Raw genomic sequence first — 20,457 nt, forward strand, 5'->3', positions numbered from 1 at the left:
GCCTGATGGGGACTCCATCTCCGAACTCTGGGACAATAACCCAACCCAAAGGCAGAGGCCTAACTGACAGGTGCCCCAAAATAAAGTGATTAAATTGCTATTTGAGTGGGGGTGCCTGGGTGGCTCAGTTGGTTAAATGACTGCCTTCGGCTCCAGTCATGATCCAAGAGTCCCGGGATCAAGTCCTGCATAGGACTCCCAGCTTCTTGGGGAGTCTGCTTCTCCCTTTGACCTTCTCCCCTCTCAAATAATTTATTCACAAATGTATTTTAAGAGAATGACTGGGTATATCAAGAAGTAATATTGTTAACCATAGAGTGCGTTGGGCTTCTTAAAGGTGCATATTGCTTGAACAAAAGAAGAGAAAAATAGGCAATGGGAATCATCTTGGGAATGATGATAATGAACAATATCAGATTCCTACAGTTTAGTGACTTCAATTTATCTATGCCTGAATTCCCTCCTACATAAACTATAATGAGACTTACCTCTGACTTTGTTGGGTAGATTGGGAGAAAGTATCTTGGGGCCAAAAGGATGGTTGTAAGGGAAGATCAGACTGGGTAGGACCTATACTAGATAGCAGATCTAAGGGAAAGCGGTTGAGATGTCCAAGTGTTGGTGGCCCAGTGATCTCAAACTATTTTAGGCAACAGAACCATTCAGGAGCTAACATTTGTAGTCATAGTTGCTATGGGTGATAGAAGCATTATCTTGTGCCTTTATGGGCCTGAGTAGATTGGAGGAGGGGAATGGAAAACTCTAGAACAATGATGGACAATATGAAGTCTTATGTTTTAATATATCTGAATGTGGTGGAAAGGTAGCTCTAAAATGCAAATATGGGATAATAGGTAACTAGGTAACCCTTCCACCAAAAGCAATTTATTTTAAAAGGTGGTGGGTGGGTTTGGAGAAATAGCAAAAGAGAGAGAAATGTCTAGAGTAAGATCTAGAAAAGATGAAAACCCAAAAAGAAAGTCCTGCATTGGGACTGTTTTTTGTCTGGGGGTCTTTTCCTACCAATTCTTGAAGCAATCAAGAGACTAAGAAGTTTATTCGTTTTTTGAGATCTTCAAAGAGCCAGAAAAGTAAATGGTGAAATCCAGAGCCCAGAAATGGAAGTAGGAGGTAGATTTAGTAAAACACCCTTTGCCTCACTTTGGACCCTAGAGGGCAGTACCCTAAGGACAAGGATGTACCATAAGTAAATCAGCCCTCGCAGGGTCTGCAATGGATTTAAATCATCTCAGTCCCTGAAATTAGATTAAGATGACCATATATGAATATATAAATTATAAATACCCATACATACGTGCATATATGCAGACACACATATACCTCTACACATACATAATTATACATGTATCATATATACAATCCACCCTTAGCCATGCCATAGTATAATAGCTGAAAGTCAAAGAAAAAGAGTAGGGTAAAAAGTCAAAGGGTAATACTAAATTTCACAGATAACTTCTCAGTGGAAAGAAAGGAATGCTACATATAAAGAATTAAAAGAATTATATCTTGCAAAAACTGAAAGAAAGTAACTGTCAACTTAGAATTCTACCTCCAGCAAAAATAGCCTTCAAAAATAAAGCTGGAATGATGATATTTTAAGCAACCAAACTGAAAGACTATGCCACCCAATAGATCTTACTCATACTAAAAGTCGTTCTCTGGGCAGAGGGCAAAACATCCCGATGGGAGCTCAAAAGTGCAGAAAGAAGTGACGAGAAACTGAAATATAAGAATGTGCATGAGTGCAAATGTATACTGACTATATAACAATAATAATAACATCTTGTGAGATTTAGAATTAAAATGTGCTATAATAATCACTGGTAAGTCTTCAGTATGGAATCAGGGAATGGAGTTGGAAGGAGGAAACCTGTATTAGAATGTTCTAATGTCTGCATTGTCCAAAAGGAGACAAAATTACCAGTTAAAGTTAGATTCGGATACCTAAAGAATGCATGTTGTATACTGTATGCTGGTGAACCTCAAGAGTGACTCTGGCATGTGTAACTTCTAAGCCAACGGAAGAAAAGAAGGAATAATATAAAGTGCTCCATCAATTCAAAGTAGTCCAGAAATGAAAGAAAGTGGGATTTGGAACAGGCAGAAATAAGAAATGCTGATGGAATTAAATGTATGAGTAATTATACAAATATAATGCAATCAAAAGGCAAGGAAGACTGGATTAAAAAATACAACTCTGTGCTTTTTACAAAAGACAGATCATTTTTAAACACAGGAACACATTTAAAATATCTAGGTTAGTTTAAAATAAAGGGATAAACCCTATGATCCAGCAAGTGCACTTACTAGGTATTTACACAAAAGATGCAAAATTACAGACTCAAAGGGGTACATGCACCTCAATGTCTGTAGCAACATTATCAACAAGAGCCAAACTATGGAGTGAGCCCAAGTGTCCATGGACTGATAAATGGATAAGGAAGAGGTGGTATATATATATCACAATGTGCTATTACTCAGTCATCAAAAAGACTGAAATCTTGCCATTTGCAATGATGTGGTTAGAGCCCAAGTGTATTATACTAAGTGAAATAAGTCAGTCAGAGCAAGACAATACCATATAATTTTACTCATATGTGGAATGTAAGAAACAAGACAGATGAACATATGGGAAGGGGAGGAAGAGAGAGAGAGAAAGAGAGAGGGAGAGAGAGAAACAAACCATATGAGACTTTTAATGATAGAGAACAAAACTGAGGGTTGATGGAGGGACATAGGTGGGAGATGGACTAAATGGATGATAGGCATTAAGAAGGGCATTTGTTTTTTGGTTTTTTTTTTAAGATTTTATTTATTTTATTTGACAGAGAGAGAGATCACAAGTAGGCAGAGAGGCAGGCAGAGACAGAGGGGGAAGCAGGCTCCCTGCTGAGCAGAGGGCCCGATGCGGGGCTCAATCCCAGGACACTGAGATCATGACCTCAGCCGAAGGCATCGGCTTAATCCACTGAGCCACCCGAGCGCCCCTAAGAAGGGCATTTGTGATGAGCCCTGGGGTATTAAATGTAAGTGATGAATCACTAAATTCTACTTCTGATATCCAATATTACACTGTCTATTAACTAACTAGAATTTAAATAAAAAATTTTTTTTAAAAATTCCTACCTAAATTTTTTTTTAAGTGAAAGAATAGAGCTATAACATGCAAATACTTCCAAAAGAAAGCTGATTTAACATATAAATGCCAGACAAAGTAGTCTTTCAGGCAACAAGAGGTAAAGAACGATATTTTATAATGAAACATATTTCAGTTTGGCCAGAAGATGTAACAATTCTAAATTTGCATTCATCTAATACATGGCCTGAGAATATGTAAGCAGAAACTGACAGAATTATTTTTTTAAATGGCTAAATTCACAATGAAAATGGGAGATTTTAATACTACTCTCTTGATAGAATAAACTAGCTAAACATATCAGTAAGAATACAGAAAATTTGAAGTACAAAATTAACCAAGTGAGCTGCTAGTATATACAGAATAGTGTATTTGAAAGCTGCAGAATATACATAATTTTAAGGACATTTATAACATATAAAGAAGTTGACAAATGATATAAGTAAAATGTAGAAATTAATAACAAGATTAAATTAAGAAACATACTTCTAAATAGCCAATAGTTTAGAGAAGTAAGAACGGGAATTGAAAGACATTTTGGACTGAATGATAAGAAATCTACACATAAAATTAATGGATGCATTTATAGCCCTGTAAGGGGGAAATGTGTAGATTTTAATGTACAGTTTAGAAAAGGAAAATGATAAAAATCAAGGCTCTAAGCATCCATTTTATAGTGAGAAAAATGAGGTCCAGGTGGATTTCCTATCCACTGTAAAAGATAAAATAGTAATGTTTCTGGGAGATAATATAAGAGAATATATTCATGACCCTGGTGCGGTCTAAGATTTTTAAATAAAACAAAACAAAAACACACACCAGCTATAAGGGAAGTGATTGATAGCTTCAACTACATTGAAACCACCTTCTGTTTATGAGCAATAACATAAATTCCCAGTGAGGAAAGATAATGCAATATAGAAGCAACATAGGGCCCACATATAAAATATATTTTTAAAAAAATCTTCAAACCAGCAAGAAAAAGAGAGACACTCAATAGAAAAATAGGCAATTGATTTGTATGGACACTTCGTAAAAGAGAATATACAAGTGGTTACCCAGGGAAATAAAATTAAAACCACAATAAGAGACACCTGGGTGGCTTAGTCAGTTAAGTGTCTGCTTTTGGCTCAGGTCATGATCCCAAGGGTCCTAAGATCGAGCCCCAAATTGGGCTTCGTGCTCAGCCAGGAGTCTGCTTCTTCCTCTGTTTCTGCCCCTTCTCCCCACTCATGCTCTCTCTCTTGCTTGCTCTTTCTCTCTCTCAAATAAATAAATAAAATCTTTAAAAAACACACACACAGTAAGACACCACCCCATATTGACCAAAATGAATACAATTAGAAAAGCTGATTATAGCAAATGTTGGCAAGGTTGTGGAATATTGGGAGCTTTCAAGCAATATAGGTGCAAGCATAAATTATTATCTACTTGAGAGAACAGTTTGGCATTTTTAGTTAGTTGAAAATACGAATGCCCTCTAATCAAAAATCCCAGTCCAAGGTGTGTGGTCAACAGATATTTACCATGAACAAGAGTGTTCACTGAAGCATTATTTCAATAATCAGAAACTGGAAACAGCCTAACTATCATCAGTAGTAAATGAATAAATAAATATTGCATATTTATACAATGGGACACTATATAGTAAGGAAAATGAACGAATTTCAGATGCATGCAAACACACGGATGACTCCTAAACAGAATGTTAAACAAAGAAATGAGGTACACATACCAAAAACACACTGTTTGTTTCCACTTACATAAACTTTAATAAAGAAAACTGAACCATAGGATCAAAAGATGCATCTTTAAGTGGCAAAGCTATAAAGGGAGGATTGAAAATGGTGTCCATTAAGGTCAAGAAATGGTCGTGTTTGGCAAAAAAAAGAGAGATAGACCAAGAGCAGATTATGGTTTAGAAGGGAAGACAGAGGGCCTCAGGGATTCTGGCAATATTCTATTTCTTTACCCAAATGGTGGTCCCATACTGTTTGCCCTATAATGATTTTTACAACCTGATTTTTTTTTATATTTTCCATTTTGTGTTTTTTTCTATATGTGTGTATTATTTCACATTAAAAGGATACATGCATACATACCTCTCTGCATACATACATAAAATCTGATTATGCAAGCGGATCATCTTGCCTTCCGGTTAGACTTTAATCTATTTACCTCAGCTTCAACGCCAGAAGTTTACCCCAGCCTACCCCACTAAACTTGTCTCTCTCCTACTCACACTTAACATCTACTGTTACAGTCATAGCAAACTAACTGCAGCTTCCAGAACATGGCAGCTCGCACCTTTCTGCCTTTTGCAAATACTGTTTTTTAATTTACAATTCCCTCCCCATCCTCACTCACCTGACTTTTCAAGAGTTGCTTCTTCCTGGAAGTTTTCTTCTCTTCCTGTAGGTGACATATGGGCCTGCAATTCCCCTGTGATGACATTTCTGTTCACTTCTTTGATTCCCACAGGACAGTGTTCTTTGAAAGCAGAGAATATTTCGTATGTACCTTTATGTCTTTTGAGCCTTAGTCAGTGCCTTATGTGTGGTAGATGGTCTAGAAATATTTACCAACGAATGAATAAAAGCAACAGTGACAGTTTTATCCTTTCTGTGTTACCCAGGTGGATAATGAAAAACTGGATTTAGAGAGCAAAGACATTGAAAGCATTGATGCCACCAAATTAAGCCGTTTCATTGAGATCAACAGCCTCCACTTGGTGACAGAGTACAACCCTGTGGTAAGCAATAGCACTTGTCTCCAGACCCTTAAGTTCCTGTGTCACAGAGGGTACTTGTCTCCATAGTAGAGATCCCTTCCTCCAGGAGTTCCAATCCTTTGACCAGTAGCTGCCATTATTGTCGTTTATGTTGCTATCCTTACTACTACCCTTTATGCTTGACGGAGTTGTCCCTATTCAAAAAAGAAAGAAACGGAGTTAAAAAACTTTAATACCCAGGGACGCCTGGGTGGCTCAGTTGGTTAAGCAGCTGCCTTCGGCTCAGGTCATGATCCCAGCGTCCTGGGATCGAGTCCCACATCGGGCTCCTTGCTCCGCAGGGAGCCTGCTTCTCCCTCTGACTCTGCCTTCCACTCTGTCTGCCTGTGCTCGCTCTCGCTCGCTCTCTCTCTGACAAATAAATAAATAAAATCTTTAAAAAAAAAAAAACTTTTATACCCATCAGGGGGTGCCTGGATGCCTCACTTGGTTGGATATCCGGGTCTTGGTTGCCGCTGAGATTGTGATCTCATGGGTTATGGGTTTGAGTCCCCCACATCTGGCTCTAAGCTCAGCATGTCTGCTGAGGATTCTCTCTCTCTCTCTCTCTCTCTCTGAGTCTGCTTGGGATTCTCTCTCCCTCCCACATGTGCTTTCTCTCTCTCTCTCTCAAATAAGCAAGTAAGTGTTTTGGAAGGAAGGAAGGAAGGAAGGAAGGAAGGGCGGACCCTTAAATACCCATCAGACGACTAGTAAGAAAGAGAGCCAGAATGCAAAGTCAAGATGACCGATTCAAAAACGTCTGAGTTTTGCTGCCTGGGAGGGCTCACTAAAGGCAACTCATCCAAGCCATCCTCGAGACCACACTTTTCAACAAAATCGCAATCTCTGCTGAAGGTCCACGTTTTTCCAAAAGCATCCAAGACCAATACATTGGCAAAATACAATGAAAGTAAATTAATAGACACAATATTAAAAAATAAGGCCCACTGATCACATATTTGGATGCCACAGCAATGTAACATTCTGTAAAAACTTGTAAAACCTTCCCCTACCTGCTAGTGGACCAGTAACTGACAGCTCCGGGCCTGGTACCTCCTGCGCATGCCTAGACCCTCCCCGCGGTGGGCTTTCTCTCTAGGTTGGTCCTCTTCCGGTGTTGCGCGCTGCGTGCAAACCCGGCCAAGGCGAGGATCCACCTGTTCTGATCATCTTCTGCTCTTCTAACGCTCTACAGCCTCTACAGGTACTTTCTGTGCCCAGTGTTTTACATTCCCTGGGGCAGATCGTAAAGTGATAGAATATTCATTTCCACTGGCTTCCTCAGTTCAGAAATGCTGTACGTTCTCTACTAATATGACTTGAGAATGCACGTCTTGACTTTGAGAACTCCCAAAGCTATTTGCCCGTTTTATAGAGGAGCACATTTAAGATCCAAGTGACGTGTCTGGGATCCCATAGTAAGCAGGAAAGGCACCGTGGATGGCAGGCAGTTTCGCTGATGCATTAGTTTCTATTGTCTATTTCCATTTTCCAGGAGAAGAAAACAGGGTTCCGAAAAGTGGCCTAACTTCCTCAGGGCCATATGACGAGCTGTTCAAACTTCAGACACAGCCCTTTGCACTTGTCCCTGCTTTTTTTTAATGACTCGTCTGTCTGACTGAATCCTGTGGTTTTTCCTTTGCCCCACACAGCCTTCAATGGGAAACACCCCTTTTCCTGTTGACTAAATTTTTGTCCACCTCTCACACCACATTTGTCTTCATGGAGTGGTGACTCCATTTCCACTTTTGCTAAGATTCCAAACACCTGCACCCCAGCGGTGTTGGCAGCAATAATCAGTCATTTTTCTCCTAGACTATCATCTTTCTCATGATTATGTCTGTAGAGGTCAGAGTTCCTGGGTTTCTGGCCCCAGGGTCCTGGAGTTCTGCACACAAATGAAGGTAGGGGCGAGGACTGGTCTTCCTGAGCTCTTAGGACCGGGCTGTCTCGTCTCTTACAAAATACTGACACTGTTTTTAAAATCCACATTAATAGTGAAGGCAAATCACATCAAGAAGAAAATAGGTAAGAATTTCTTTAGAGAAGCAAGACCAACTTTTACTGTGACTTTTTCATTTCCCAAAAATGATATTTTTCTCATTTGGAGCCCTGCCCCCACTACCATAGCTATTTCTTACCTGCTGATGATGCAGAGGTTTGTACAGTGACAATGATGAGGCGGAATTCATGACCTTGTATTAAGCTGGCTCTATGCTATTTTTTAAAAGATTTATTTATAAATTTGGTTGGGGGAGTGGGGCAGGGGCAGAGAGGGAGAGAGAGAGAGAAAGAGTCTTAAGCAGACACTGCACTAAGCATGGAGCCCAATGCAGGGCTTGATCCCACAATCCTGAGATCACAACGTGAGTTAAAACAAAGAGTCAAAAACTCAACTGACTGAGTCCCCCAGGCACCCCCACCCCCAGCTGTATACTCTGAATGCATACACTCAATACTTGGTTTCAGGGTGAAAAATTAGACTGTGTCTATTAAGATTAAATTACTCACTTCTGATTAAAAATTCAATTTAATTTAATTTAAAAATTTAAAATTTAAAAAATATTTTAAATTATTATATTAAATTAAAATTAAATGCCTTCTGCTAAGACAGCTATACCTTTTGACTCCTTAGCTTTGATTTCTTGAATTCCCAAAAATATCCTCCATCTCTGCCATGGGAGGACAGATGCATACCTTACATTTTAGTAGCAGGACTTAGTAAAACAAGAGATGGCTGTTTAACATCTGGTCTCCCAAATTTACAATCTAAGCACTGGCTTCGAACTCCAGGAGAAACTTTGGGAAAGAACTCATTGAACCCTCCTTGCCTACAGGTTGGCCAATAGAGCTGGATCACTACAGAGCAGCGTGTAGCTTCCAGAAGCCTACCTAGCTGCTGCCTTTCCCATCATCCTGGAACTCTGTCTTGACAGTTCATTAATCTTCTGCACTCTCCCTCTTCCCGTACACATGCCAGTTTTACAGCAGCACTTTCTGCATTTAGGAGGGAGAAGTGGGGAGCGATGGGATTTGTTTAAAACAGAGACACATGAAACAAGCCAGTGCCATTGTTCATGCTCTCTCCTCATCCTGGCTCCCCTTCATCACCAACAACTTCACAGGAAATCACCCTCTCTCATCAGCAAATAAAGGGCCGATGCTTCTGGTCTCCTGAAGGGCTTATCTTTTTGCAAGGTTTGAGGTAGACAGCTTCCGGTGGAGTCGGTTTAGATGGGGTGTTGCAATGAGCTATATGCATTAGGCATATCCTGATGGTGGAGAGCCTGGACTCTGGAGCCAGACTGCCTGGTGTGACTCCCAGGCAGTCTGGCTCCAGAGTGACTAGGAGAGTTTGTGCCTCGGTTTCCTCATTGATAAACCTGAAACTTTGAGGATTCCATTAGTTATATATAAAGACCCAGAAACAGTGCCCAGCACTTGAAAAGCATTCAAAGGTGTATGTGATGGCTCTTGGAACAGGAAGAGGGACTGATAAAAGTAACCAAAGTGTGACATGGTGTATTCATTGTCCATTGATGTATAACAGCTTGCTTCCAATGTATCAGCTTAGAACAGTAAAAGTTGATTCTCTCCCACAGTTTCTGTTGGTTAGCAATTTGGGAGTGGCTAGGTTAGGGGCTTCTGATCTTGAGGCTCCTGCCATCCTGGGTCAGAGAGGCAGTCATCTGCAGGTTTGACAGGAGCTAGGCGATCCACTTCCGGAGGCTGCTAAGTTAGAGCTGGCTGTCAGTGGGAGGTCTTAGCATTGTGCTGTCTGGGGCTCTTCACAAGACTGCTTGATGTCTCACACTGGGACTGGCTTTCCCCAGAGTGCATTACAGAAGAGAGAATAAGCAGAATAAGACGGAAGCTCCTACATCACCTATGACTTAACCTTGGAAGTCACGTGCCATCGTGTCTGCAATATCCCTGTGGTTATTCTGCTCAGCCTTATCCAGCGTGAGCAGTAGGGAGCTACACAGTGGCATGAGAGCCAGAGGCTGAGACCTTCTGATGGCCAAGTTGGAGGCCAGTTACCATTTGTGTTATGGGTGGACAGCTCTCATTCATATTTCTGCCTACTTATTTACTGGGTTGCTACTTATGTGTGTTTTTTTTTCTCATTGTCTCTTTCATTCTACTATAATACACTTCAATTTGCCAGACAGCAGTTGGTCTATTTAATAGCATGATCCAGATTCATCTTTTACTGATGATGAACAAGGCCTCCCCAGAGTATGAAGAAAGTCTGCACAGATACCAGAAGGCAGCCAAGCTCTTCCAGGGAAAGGTAAGTCTGAGATGGGAGATACCCTTCTAAGTACTCAGTACCAGGACAGAGGACACTGAAAAGGGGAAGATGGGTCCAGGGAAATTAGGTAAATGAGGAAAGTGAGTATGTTTAAGAGATAACAAAGTAAGAATGGGGACATAATGAATCACACTACTCTGATTTAAAATTAAGGGTCGGGGGGTGGGAGGTGGGGGTACCAAGTGGTGGGTATTATAGAGGGCACAGATTGTGTGGAGCACTGGGTGTGGTGAAAAAATAATGATACCGTTATGCTGAAAATAAATAAATAAATAAAAATAATAAAACAAAATTAAGGGTCTATTTTATACTGTTAAAGACCTATATAACCATATTTTCCCTTGGTGGGAAGTCTACATTTTTTCCTGCATTGAGAAGTGTAGAGAAAAATAGAGATCTGAAAATAAAAATCCCCTATTGGCCACAATGTATTTATTCTTTGCCATAACTTCTTAAAGTTTTAGACTCAGGACTTATTTCTCATGTAAAGCACCTATCACGTACCCGGTGTCTACTAGATATCCAATAAGTATTTAGTTCTGCTCCTTCTCTACCTTGTGCAGCTCTATTTGGTATCACTGAAATAATAAACCTTCGACCGCCTCAAAGCCACTTCATTAAACTGGAACTTTTCAATGTTGACAAGTGTCTGGTAGTAACATAAACTGGCTTTCAGGTGACTGTTACTCTAACATGGGAAGTTTTCAGTGTTTCTGAATGTAAATCATCTTCTAACAACATTCTAAAGGTTTCTATTTGGCGTAGAAGGTTTGATTTAATTATGTTAAATAGTTGACATTTATCAGGCATTTACCAAACGCTGAAAACCGTGCTGGACATATTAAATGGATCCTCTCCTTTAATCTCCCCCAACAAAAGCCTGTTTTGCCAGTGAGAATACTGAGTCTCAGAGAAGCTGAGTAACGTGCCAAAGTCACACAGCTAGAGAGTACCAGAAGCGAAATTTAAAATGCATTATCTGCTTCCAACCATTAGGCTATACTTGCATATTTAGCTAATCACTAAAGCTGTTTCCAATTCTGTGTTCTTAAAATTAAATAAACCTGATCAAAGGGATAAAATACCAAAGCAGAGAAACTCATTAAAGAAGAAGAAACTCATTAAATTATAGGGCACAGACCACAAGTTCAATCAGTGTAAACAGCAACAATTATGAGGTGTCTCTTTCTCCTCTGGACCTCAGATTTTTTTTTCCCCTTTCAAACCTCTCCAACTGCAGATTCTTTTTATTCTGGTGGACAGTGGTGTAAAGGCCAATGGGAAGGTGATCTCATTTTTCAAACTAAATGAGTCTCAACTGCCTGCTTTGGCAATTTACCGGACTCAGGATGAGGCGTGGGATACACTGGCCATTACAGAACTTTCTGTGGAGCGTGTGCAAAACTTTTGTGATGGATTCCTCAAAGGGAAACGTCTGGTAAGTGGAGACTTCAGGTACAGCAAGCTGAGTTTTCCTCTCTGTGTCCTCTTATTTCCTGTTAAGTAAAAAGTCTTTGAGCTTTACTGGTTTTGATTAAGAGCAACAGTACATGGGGATATACGGCGGAGAGGATCGGGATGCTTGCCAGGGTAGAGTCATGAGAACAGAACTACACATGCGTCTTTGAAAACATCTCGCATATTCAAAGGAGCTAAATTTGGGGTTTTACCATTCTGTTGACATTATTAATGGGAAACAACCCAAATTCCTATATACTAGAGTTCATGAGATAAAAATTAAGGATGGATTTAGGGCTTCCAGGAGTCATTAAATAGCTCAGTTTGCTAACCTCGGAGCTCAAAACCAAGCGTGGGTTCCAAATCTAAGTAACAGTGTCATGATGTTTTTCAGAGAGAAAATCATGCACCAGAAGAAAAGACTCCAAAGGTGGAACTCTGATCTCTCCCTGATACTTCTGCATACTACCAAGTATTTACATAAAATTAAAAAAAAAGGCAACTCGAACCTCAGAGACAAGAAACGACAGGATCACCAAGCCTTATACACACACATATGCACACACACACAGAGCTCTCTGGGTTCTTGTTTTTCCTTAAAATCTCATTTATCTCCTTATCCTTTCTTTTAAATTGTCTACACTCTCTCACTACCCATCCCGTCATCTTCTACGCATTCACATTGTGTAGTCCCATACTGAATGGCACCTTTAACAGACCTCCTGTGATACCTCTTTGAATGGGAGACATTTCTGGAGAAGGTTTTTCTGATTTGTCACTTCCTATTGAATCTGCACACTGCACAGGTCTTACATGCACCATAGATTCTGTCCTTTTAATGGTTAGTAATGGGTAGAAAACTCTCTACCTAAGCACATGTCCCTTTCTAACTCAGGGCCAGGAACAAAAGGACAGTTTTAAACACCTTTCTGGAATTGTCTTTTTGCCAGAGTCAAATGATGTTTCCAAGTCTCCAAACTCAGCAGAAACAGGCTATGTAAAAAAAAAAAAACCCTATGCTTGTTTAGCGTTCCTAACTCCCATGTAAATCAACAATTGCCCAGTGAATAAAAAGCAATAATGTTATAGGAGAAGACTGGCATCTCTTTGCAGGCTGAACCTTTGGTAAATACCCAGCTGCCCAATTAAGCAGTAGGTATCTCCTGCTTTGGCACCCACTGTTTAGTGTCCGGCCACGAGCCACTAATGTGTTATTGTTAACTTCGTGGGTGGGAAGGGAGGTGGGTAGAGACCATCCTGCGTGAGGATTGGTATAAATGTGGCGATTGAAAGAGCTGGGAATCAACTTAGGTCAAAGGTTGGGGACTAGGTAAGGAAGGGGCCACTTGGTGCTGGGGCCAGCTGGGGCTAAGGGTGGATTATTGCAGGTGCGGTGGGTAGGGCAGCCTATGTGAAGGACAGGGAGAGTCTGGTCAGCCTCTCTGGCCCCCAGGCTGTTACTGTCAACACACAGACACTACATTGTTCCCAGGAGGCCCTTGGCTCTGAAGGAAAGAGCCTAAGTGCGGAAGAGCTGAAAAAAAACAGTGTATACCTAAGGACTAGTCCAAGGGATGAACAGGGAGTGAAAGACTTAGTTGTTTCTTTCTGCGGGGAAAACTCCACAGCCTCTGAGCTGGGAGTGGGCAGCTGGCAGAGGCTGTAAAGCTGGAGTGCATGGCACACCTCTCAGCAACAGGAGAGTGGTACACTGTGGGGAGGCCATCCAGCCCATCCTCGGGGCTGCAGGAAACCACTAGTCTCTCGCTGGAGGCTACAAAATAGTCCTAGGGTAGGCACATCCCAGAAGCCTCCCTTTGATCCTGAGAACCAGTGCTCTTGACATTTACAGTCAGGAAATTCTTCCTGATACCCAGAGGAGGTCCTCTGGCCACACAGACTCGTTTCTTCTCACCTGTTGCCCATGGAGATTCGTAACAGGGGCCAATCACCGCCATCTCCAAGCGACACCTCTAGTGCTTGCCAGTTGCCCTTGACCTCCTGATCCGTCTTCTTTTCTCCATACCGTCAGCCCAGCTCGGCAGCCAGCTTATTTCCAAGTCACTTGATTGGCTTTCTTATTTTTCTCTCTTCCCTCTTTCTCAACTTTCCTTTTTTCTTCTCATTTTTTTTTGTTTGTTTGTTTACAATGGAGGATTTTAAACCACTATAGGAATTTGGCAGAGGTTAAAAGACAAATTCCCAAGAGTTATATTTTGTTCCACATTGGGTTGATTTGTCAAGTATTTTCTTTAAAGTATTTCCCCCAATAACTATGGTCAACACTGACCATGTCTTTATAGGGCATTTTGCTGCTTGATGACATGTGATAGCAACTTGATTACATACTGCCTTTTTTTTTTTCTTATTTTTATCTTTATTGTATTGAATTGAATTGTTCCTTCAGTCTGTGGGTCCCCAAAACTACAGGATAGTTTTGCCTGTCTTCTTCACAGCCAATCTGTTCTTTGTAGCTCTGATGATTCATGACCAAAGAATGGAACTCTTACAGAAAGAAGAGATATCTAAAGTTTCTCATTCATTCACTAGATATCAGATTTAGGATTGTAAAGTGCTTCAATTTCTAGATCTTCTCTATCTTCGAGAAATATCTTTCCTAAGATTCTACCTTCATTTCTCCAAGGCCATGTTATTGTTGAAATACCTAGGTATATCTTAACTACTTTTCACTACGGACTCATTTTTTTTAAAGATTTTATTTATTTATTTGACAGAGATCACAAGTAGGCAGAGTGGCAGGCACAGAGAGAGAGGAAAGGAAGCAGGCTCCCTGCGAAGCAGAGAGACCAATGCAGGGCTCGATCCCAGGACCCTGGGATCATGACCTGAACTAAAGGCAGAAGCTTTAACACTGAGCCACCCAGGCGCCCCTGGACTCATTTTTTAAAGTATGAAGAAATTACCATACTTTTCTTTAAGGTGTGAAGGAAGCCATGATGTTCTACAACAGAACTTTGTAAAAGATACTGAAGGATTTGGAAGACTTTAATAGAAGGCATAGAAACAGGGCACGATTCAGAGAAATCCCAGGAAAATTGATGTTTGAGTCTCATCTCTTCCGTGTATGTGGTTTTGTGACCTTGGAAAACACTGTCTTTGAATTTCAGTTCATTGAGGATAATAAAATGACAAGATTTTTTTAAGATCTGAAGTTGATAATACATATGAAATAAAGTCTGTCATTACCTTTATTTCTTTAACTTAATACTACACTGCCTTCTCTGGGTAGTAGCTATTTCTATAGAATATCAGAACTTCTAGAAAAAGAGAGGCTTCCCTCAGTAGAGGCCTCACACTTGGGGTTAGAGAAGTATCTGATACAACTATTTTAATGTTTAATTGATTTACTTAAATTTAACTAATATTTATTTAATAAATAAGTTTACTTATTTAGTAATGATATAACTAATTTAACTTAATTAGGTTTTATTGTTACTCAGACATGGTGAGGCCAACAGATCAGGAGGCAATTGACATTGAAAAGATTGTTTGTTACTGTTTCCAAGAGGAACCACCAGGATTTGTCAGGAGTCAGAAGGAGCAAAGGGAAAATATAAATGAGAGCCTTTATTGTGCTTTCTGTGGGAAGGAACAGGCAAGACCAGGTAAGCAGGCTTAAGATTGGCTGCTTTGAATAATATCAGCAGGCTCTGGGGCAGAGAAGCTGTCCTTAGTTGTCTGGACCCTGGCCCTGGGGTATTTAGAGCAGGTGCATAGTGGCTCAGAATGTAAAAGCCCAGTGAGATCTTAGTTAAAGAAGGTTTTGGGGATATGAGCTCTGGCTTGGTTGCAATTGGCCAGCCTTAGGAAGAGCAATCTCTCCAGGGTCTACAAGGCCCCAGATGTCAAGGCATCAGAAACATATGGTTAACACAATACTCAAACACCCCTCTGTCATGGGACTCCTCTCCCGACTCACCTAGTTTGGTCCTGCTCCAAAGGAAGGCATGTTGTTTTCTTCAGGCCCTGGTTAATACACATTTTCCTTGGGTGGGTGGGGGCTAGGTGGGTACTAAGTGGTATATTATGAGGGAACAGTTTATTGATTCATATTCTCATCCATTTATTTAAATAATTACTAATCAATTATAAGTGTGCCAAACAAAATTGCCTCCTAAATGAGCAAAGTTAGCCTTGGGTGAAGATGCGGTAGAAGGGGGCATTTCAGTTTCAGTGACAACAAGGGGCAGCCGGAGGCCATCAGCCTGACTGTGGGTCACAGTCAGGGAACAACAGAACAGGGAAAGCTGGACGAAGAAGAGAGTCACTGTGGAGAGGGGTGGACAGGAGGCTGGAAACAAACCACAGAAGTCTCAAAGTTAGGGGAAGAGTAGCCACAAGGAAAATAGTTGACTGCAAAGGGAAAGAGGCTCATCATGGACAAACTATTTCACAATGACTTTGGAACCAGCCCTATTTATTTTACCTTTCTGAAAATATCTGGTTTTCTAAGCAAAGAAAAATAAAACAGGGAGTGGGATGTATCAGACCCATGCCCCTAATTACAGCACTTTTACATTTCGAGAGAAGAGAAAAAAGTGGAAGTCAAACCCTCGTTTTCATTTGAACCTTTGGGGAACAGGTATTCTAGAATCAAACAAATGAATTTTAAAGTCCTGCTCATAGAAGTTGGAACGAGAGTGCCCCTCTTTCAAATGATTTCCACAAGAGGCCAGTGTGTCCTTTTCTTTCCATTCTGTCATTGCTCCCATGGGTTTGACAATGAAATGTCTGAGTTATATCGGGAGTAAAGGTAAGGAGGGGAGAGTGAGGACAGGGCTTAGGTTACTTGTACAGGTTATGAAAAGTGTAAAATCCAGACATTAATGTTTCATTGTCCAGGCAGTTTCACTAGTCTTTTTTTAATTGAAGAATAATTGACATACAATAATATCGTTTCAGTCTCAGGCATACAACATCATGATTTGATATTTATATACATCATAAAATGGTTACCATGATAATTCTACTTATCATCTGTCACCATACAGTTATTATAATATTATTAACTGTATTCCTTATGTTGTACCTTACATCCCATATCTTATTCATTTTCTAACTGGAAGATTATGCCTCATAATCCCCTCCACCTATCTTGTCCATCCTTCGCATCTATTCCATCCTTCAGATTCAGAGAAATGAAATTGAATGGTATTGGTTTCTCTCTGCCTGACATATTTCACTTACCCAATACCCATTAAGTCTATCCATGCTATTGTAAGTTGCAATATTTCATTCTTTTTTAATGTTTGAGTAATATTCCATTATATATATACCATTTTTTTAAGATTTTTATTTATTTATTTGACACAGAGATCACAAGTAGGCAGGGATGCAGGCAGAGAGAGAGAGGAGGAAGCAGGCTCCCTGCTGAGCAGAGAGCCCGATGTGGAGCTTGATCCCAGGACCCTGAGATCATGACCCGAGCTGAAGGCGGAGGCTTTAACCCACTGAGCCACCCAGGTGCCCCTATACCATGTTTTCTTTACCCATTCATCTATCCATGGACAACTGGGCTACTTCCATATCTTGGCTTCTGCAAATAACATTGCAGTGAATATAGGGGTGCATATGTCTTTTCAAATAAGCGCTCTTATTTTCTTCAGATTAATACCTAGAAGTAGAATTGCTAGCTTGTAGGGTAACTTTATTTTTAATTTTCTGAGGAACCGCCATTCTATTTTCCATAGTGGCTACACCAACTTACATTCCCACCAACAATGCATGAAGGTTCCCTTTTCTCCACATCCTCCCCAACACTTGTTATTTTGGTTGCACTCAGTCTTAATAGCAGGATGCAATTTCTACATTAGGCCCACTGGTCTTAATATGGGAACATGGTGTTAGCCTAGGCTTGAGGAAGAAAAAATAGACAAGATATGACATAATTCTAACCGTGGTGAAGTAAGAATTTTAAAATTCACAAACATGTTGTGTCAGAGGTTATGTTTCCCAGGAAGAAGACTCTGAGACTAAATTTCCTTGTGGGAAGTTTATTGGAGAGTACTCTTGGGATTGTGGGGAAATGAAGAAAGTAGGATTGGGAGGAAAAGTTGGGCTATGACATAGTCACAATGAAGGTTCAGATTACCCCATTAGGGATATTTAGTGCTGAGGTGTCCTTGCTTGGAGTTGTCTCAGATTAGAGAATGGGGATCAGGCTTTTTTACCCTTATCCTGTTATCTCTTTTTCCTGCTCCTTCCTCCCTCTGCCACATCAACCTTCTTGCTAATAATTACTATCCCGCAGTCCATCCTTTATAACTTTCCTACCAATTCATGGTCTCTGTCTCTACTTCTTGCTCCATCTTCACCTCATCTGAGAAAGTTGCTCCAGGTCACCACATGGGGAAGAGATTGAAGGGGTTGAGTTATGCATCAGGGCTGCACAAAGGAGTATGATCAGGGAAGGAAGTATGGAAGGAAGTGGTATCCATTGAACAGTGTATTGAACATCGTGGCCCTGTCCTGAAGTCTCTACACTACATCAAGATCAGGAGACTCTCACTGGTCCCAAAGGGCATTCAACCACACTTGGGCAAACATGCCACAGAATGAGTAACTCTCACTCCACCACACTTGGGCAAACATGCCACAGAATGAAGATAGGAAATAATTACTTGTGGTCTAACTCCTTAGACCTGCAGCCTCTCTTGGATTGACTCATTCTGGTCACTCCACATGCTCTTTTCCTTCGATGCCACAAACGATATGCCAGGGCTGGAGAAGGGAAGAGAGGGGAGGACTTCCAGGGTCAACAAGTGGAAATATTGGGCGTTCGCAGCAGGCAGGTAGTTTGTGGGAAGGTATTTACATGATTGTGAAACTATGGCAAACATAAGAATGGTAATGTTGTTTTGTAGGATGTGGGCAAAGGGTCAAAGAGCCACTGCTTTCTTGGGGCCAGTTGGTGTTTAGGAAAGACCGGTAGCCAGTGAGTTTAAGGCTGGATATAATTATGGAAGCCAGACCAAGTGTTAAAATGGCAGTTTACTAAGGGCTATAGTTTTAGAACTGTCATCAGCTTATGACCTTCTAGTTCTCCTTCTACCTTCTCATTTTCGAATTTGCTAAATTATAGAATATTCAAGTCCACCAGGGTTTCCTGAAGGAGAAAATTCACCATTTTCCAATCTGTGTGAGTTTAATTATATCTTCGTGTCTTAGCATAATGATTTCTGGAAAGCTCAAGTCACAAAACACAATTTCCACATAGTTCTCAAATGTTTGGGTTTAAGCACAGTGTTTTCAAGTTCCAAGAAGAGATAGAAATTTCAAGAATAAACTTAAAAGGACTTTGTCGTGAGATAACTAATGAATGAAGGAGGAAAGCTGTGATAACCATCAAGCATGATCTTAAAAAGGAAGCATTGGGAAGAGGCCATATATTAGTTACAGTTCTTAGTCACCAAACAGAATACAACCCAAACCACAGCAAAAGCTGTTTTGTTTGCAGAGCTAATAATAATTTCTCATGCACCTCGATGAATTCTTGGCCATGTTTCTGTAAAGCACACCTCCCTTAAATAAACAGATTCCAAAAAATCTATCAAGATTAAAGCCTTCATTTTTTCTCCTTAAGAGAGGGCAAGCATCTAAGATTGGAGCAAAGTGGCCATCATTGGAGGAAAGAGAAGAAATGTCAAGGGAATGGGAAATCTAAGGAAAAAGTTATTTCTCCAAGCAACTGTCTCTTCCATCAGTTCTCTGCTCTGTACTTCAGAGACTGTTACAAGGTTTCATTTATTTAAGACATCTAGTCTTTTAGAATGTGTCATAGGAAAATGTCCATGAGAGGAGTCCAGCATGGTATACAGTTCATCCCAAAATGCCCGATGAAAGGATCTGCCTCTTTAGACAGGAAGAGTTAAGTTTTAAAGAACGGGAACCCCCCCAAAAAGCGGCATATGCGTTCCAAATGCCACTCATCTCTTCAAAATTAGCCCAATGTGTTGAAGCAAATTAAGTAGAAGCATCTTCTATAAAAATGAACGTAGGAGCACAGGTACCTCCCAGTGTTGATGTATTGTATAACTTCTCTAAATCAAACTAATGGAGGAATGGGGGGAGAGTGTGGCCCTACTCTTAGGAAAACTGAAACAGTTCCGACGTCTCTATTAAATTTAGCATGTCCCCTTGGGAACGTCTCTGTGTCTCATTTTTCCCTTTCCCATCGTTTTCCCTCACTTTCCCATTCCATTAACATGTGAAGTGGAGTTAATTTTAACTTTCTGTCTCCTTGCAAATAGAGAGCAAAGATAACATGAAGTGAGGAATGGGGAAGTGTTCTGATTTGTAAAAATACACACTGACTCTGGCCTGGACCCAGAAACTCTTCTGAGCAAACGCGCTACAACCCTCCATGCACACCTGCATGGGATGCTGAAGCACCACTAAGGACAGAGCCACAGGGCTGAGGAGAGGGGAGGAAGCTGGACAACCGCCCACACAGTCAATCCGTTAATACAGTCAGCTCTAAATTTCTGCTCACACGTGTGCCAGCTGAACTGTCTCCACATTCATCTTCCCAACCGAGAAGAGCCAAAATGGAATCTCCTCGTTTGCAGGAACCATCCGGTAGTGTAGCGACGCACTGTTCTAATCTAATGCTATTCGGGGGTGGGAGGCCATCTGACGCCTCAGAGTCTCCTTGTCCTCCATCACAGAAAAAAACGTGAAGAAAATGGCCATAAAGTTTCTTTTCAACTCCAGTACTTGGGGTTTTGAAAATTG

At 40.7% G+C, this 20,457-nt stretch overlaps 1 protein-coding gene and 1 long non-coding RNA gene across 2 annotated transcripts in view; one reads left to right on the forward strand and one right to left on the reverse strand.

The window, feature by feature from the left end:
- LOC106006124 overlaps window positions 1-7,128 on the reverse strand; it is a 23,969-nt gene extending 16,841 nt beyond the window's left edge. The window contains exons 1-2 of the long non-coding RNA XR_006604720.1: window positions 6,944-7,128; window positions 5,525-5,647 (exon numbers count right to left, since the gene is read on the reverse strand). This is a non-coding gene — a long non-coding RNA (uncharacterized LOC106006124). The remainder of the gene's footprint in view (window positions 1-5,524; window positions 5,648-6,943) is intronic.
- The window catches only part of ERP27 (endoplasmic reticulum protein 27), a 23,292-nt gene extending 10,503 nt beyond the window's left edge, over window positions 1-12,789 (forward strand). Inside the window, exons 4-7 of the mRNA XM_004755770.3 lie at window positions 5,793-5,909; window positions 10,099-10,224; window positions 11,486-11,683; window positions 12,098-12,789. Of these exons, the coding sequence (XP_004755827.1) occupies window positions 5,793-5,909; window positions 10,099-10,224; window positions 11,486-11,683; window positions 12,098-12,145 (489 nt within the window). The 3' untranslated portion in view covers window positions 12,146-12,789. The remainder of the gene's footprint in view (window positions 1-5,792; window positions 5,910-10,098; window positions 10,225-11,485; window positions 11,684-12,097) is intronic.
- The last annotated feature ends 7,668 nt before the right edge of the window (window positions 12,790-20,457 follow it).

Source organism: Mustela putorius, unplaced genomic scaffold, assembly GCF_011764305.1.
Source record: "Mustela putorius furo isolate JIRA1106 unplaced genomic scaffold, ASM1176430v1.1 tig00537227_pilon_pilon_pilon, whole genome shotgun sequence".
NCBI classification, from domain to species: Eukaryota; Metazoa; Chordata; class Mammalia; order Carnivora; family Mustelidae; genus Mustela; species Mustela putorius.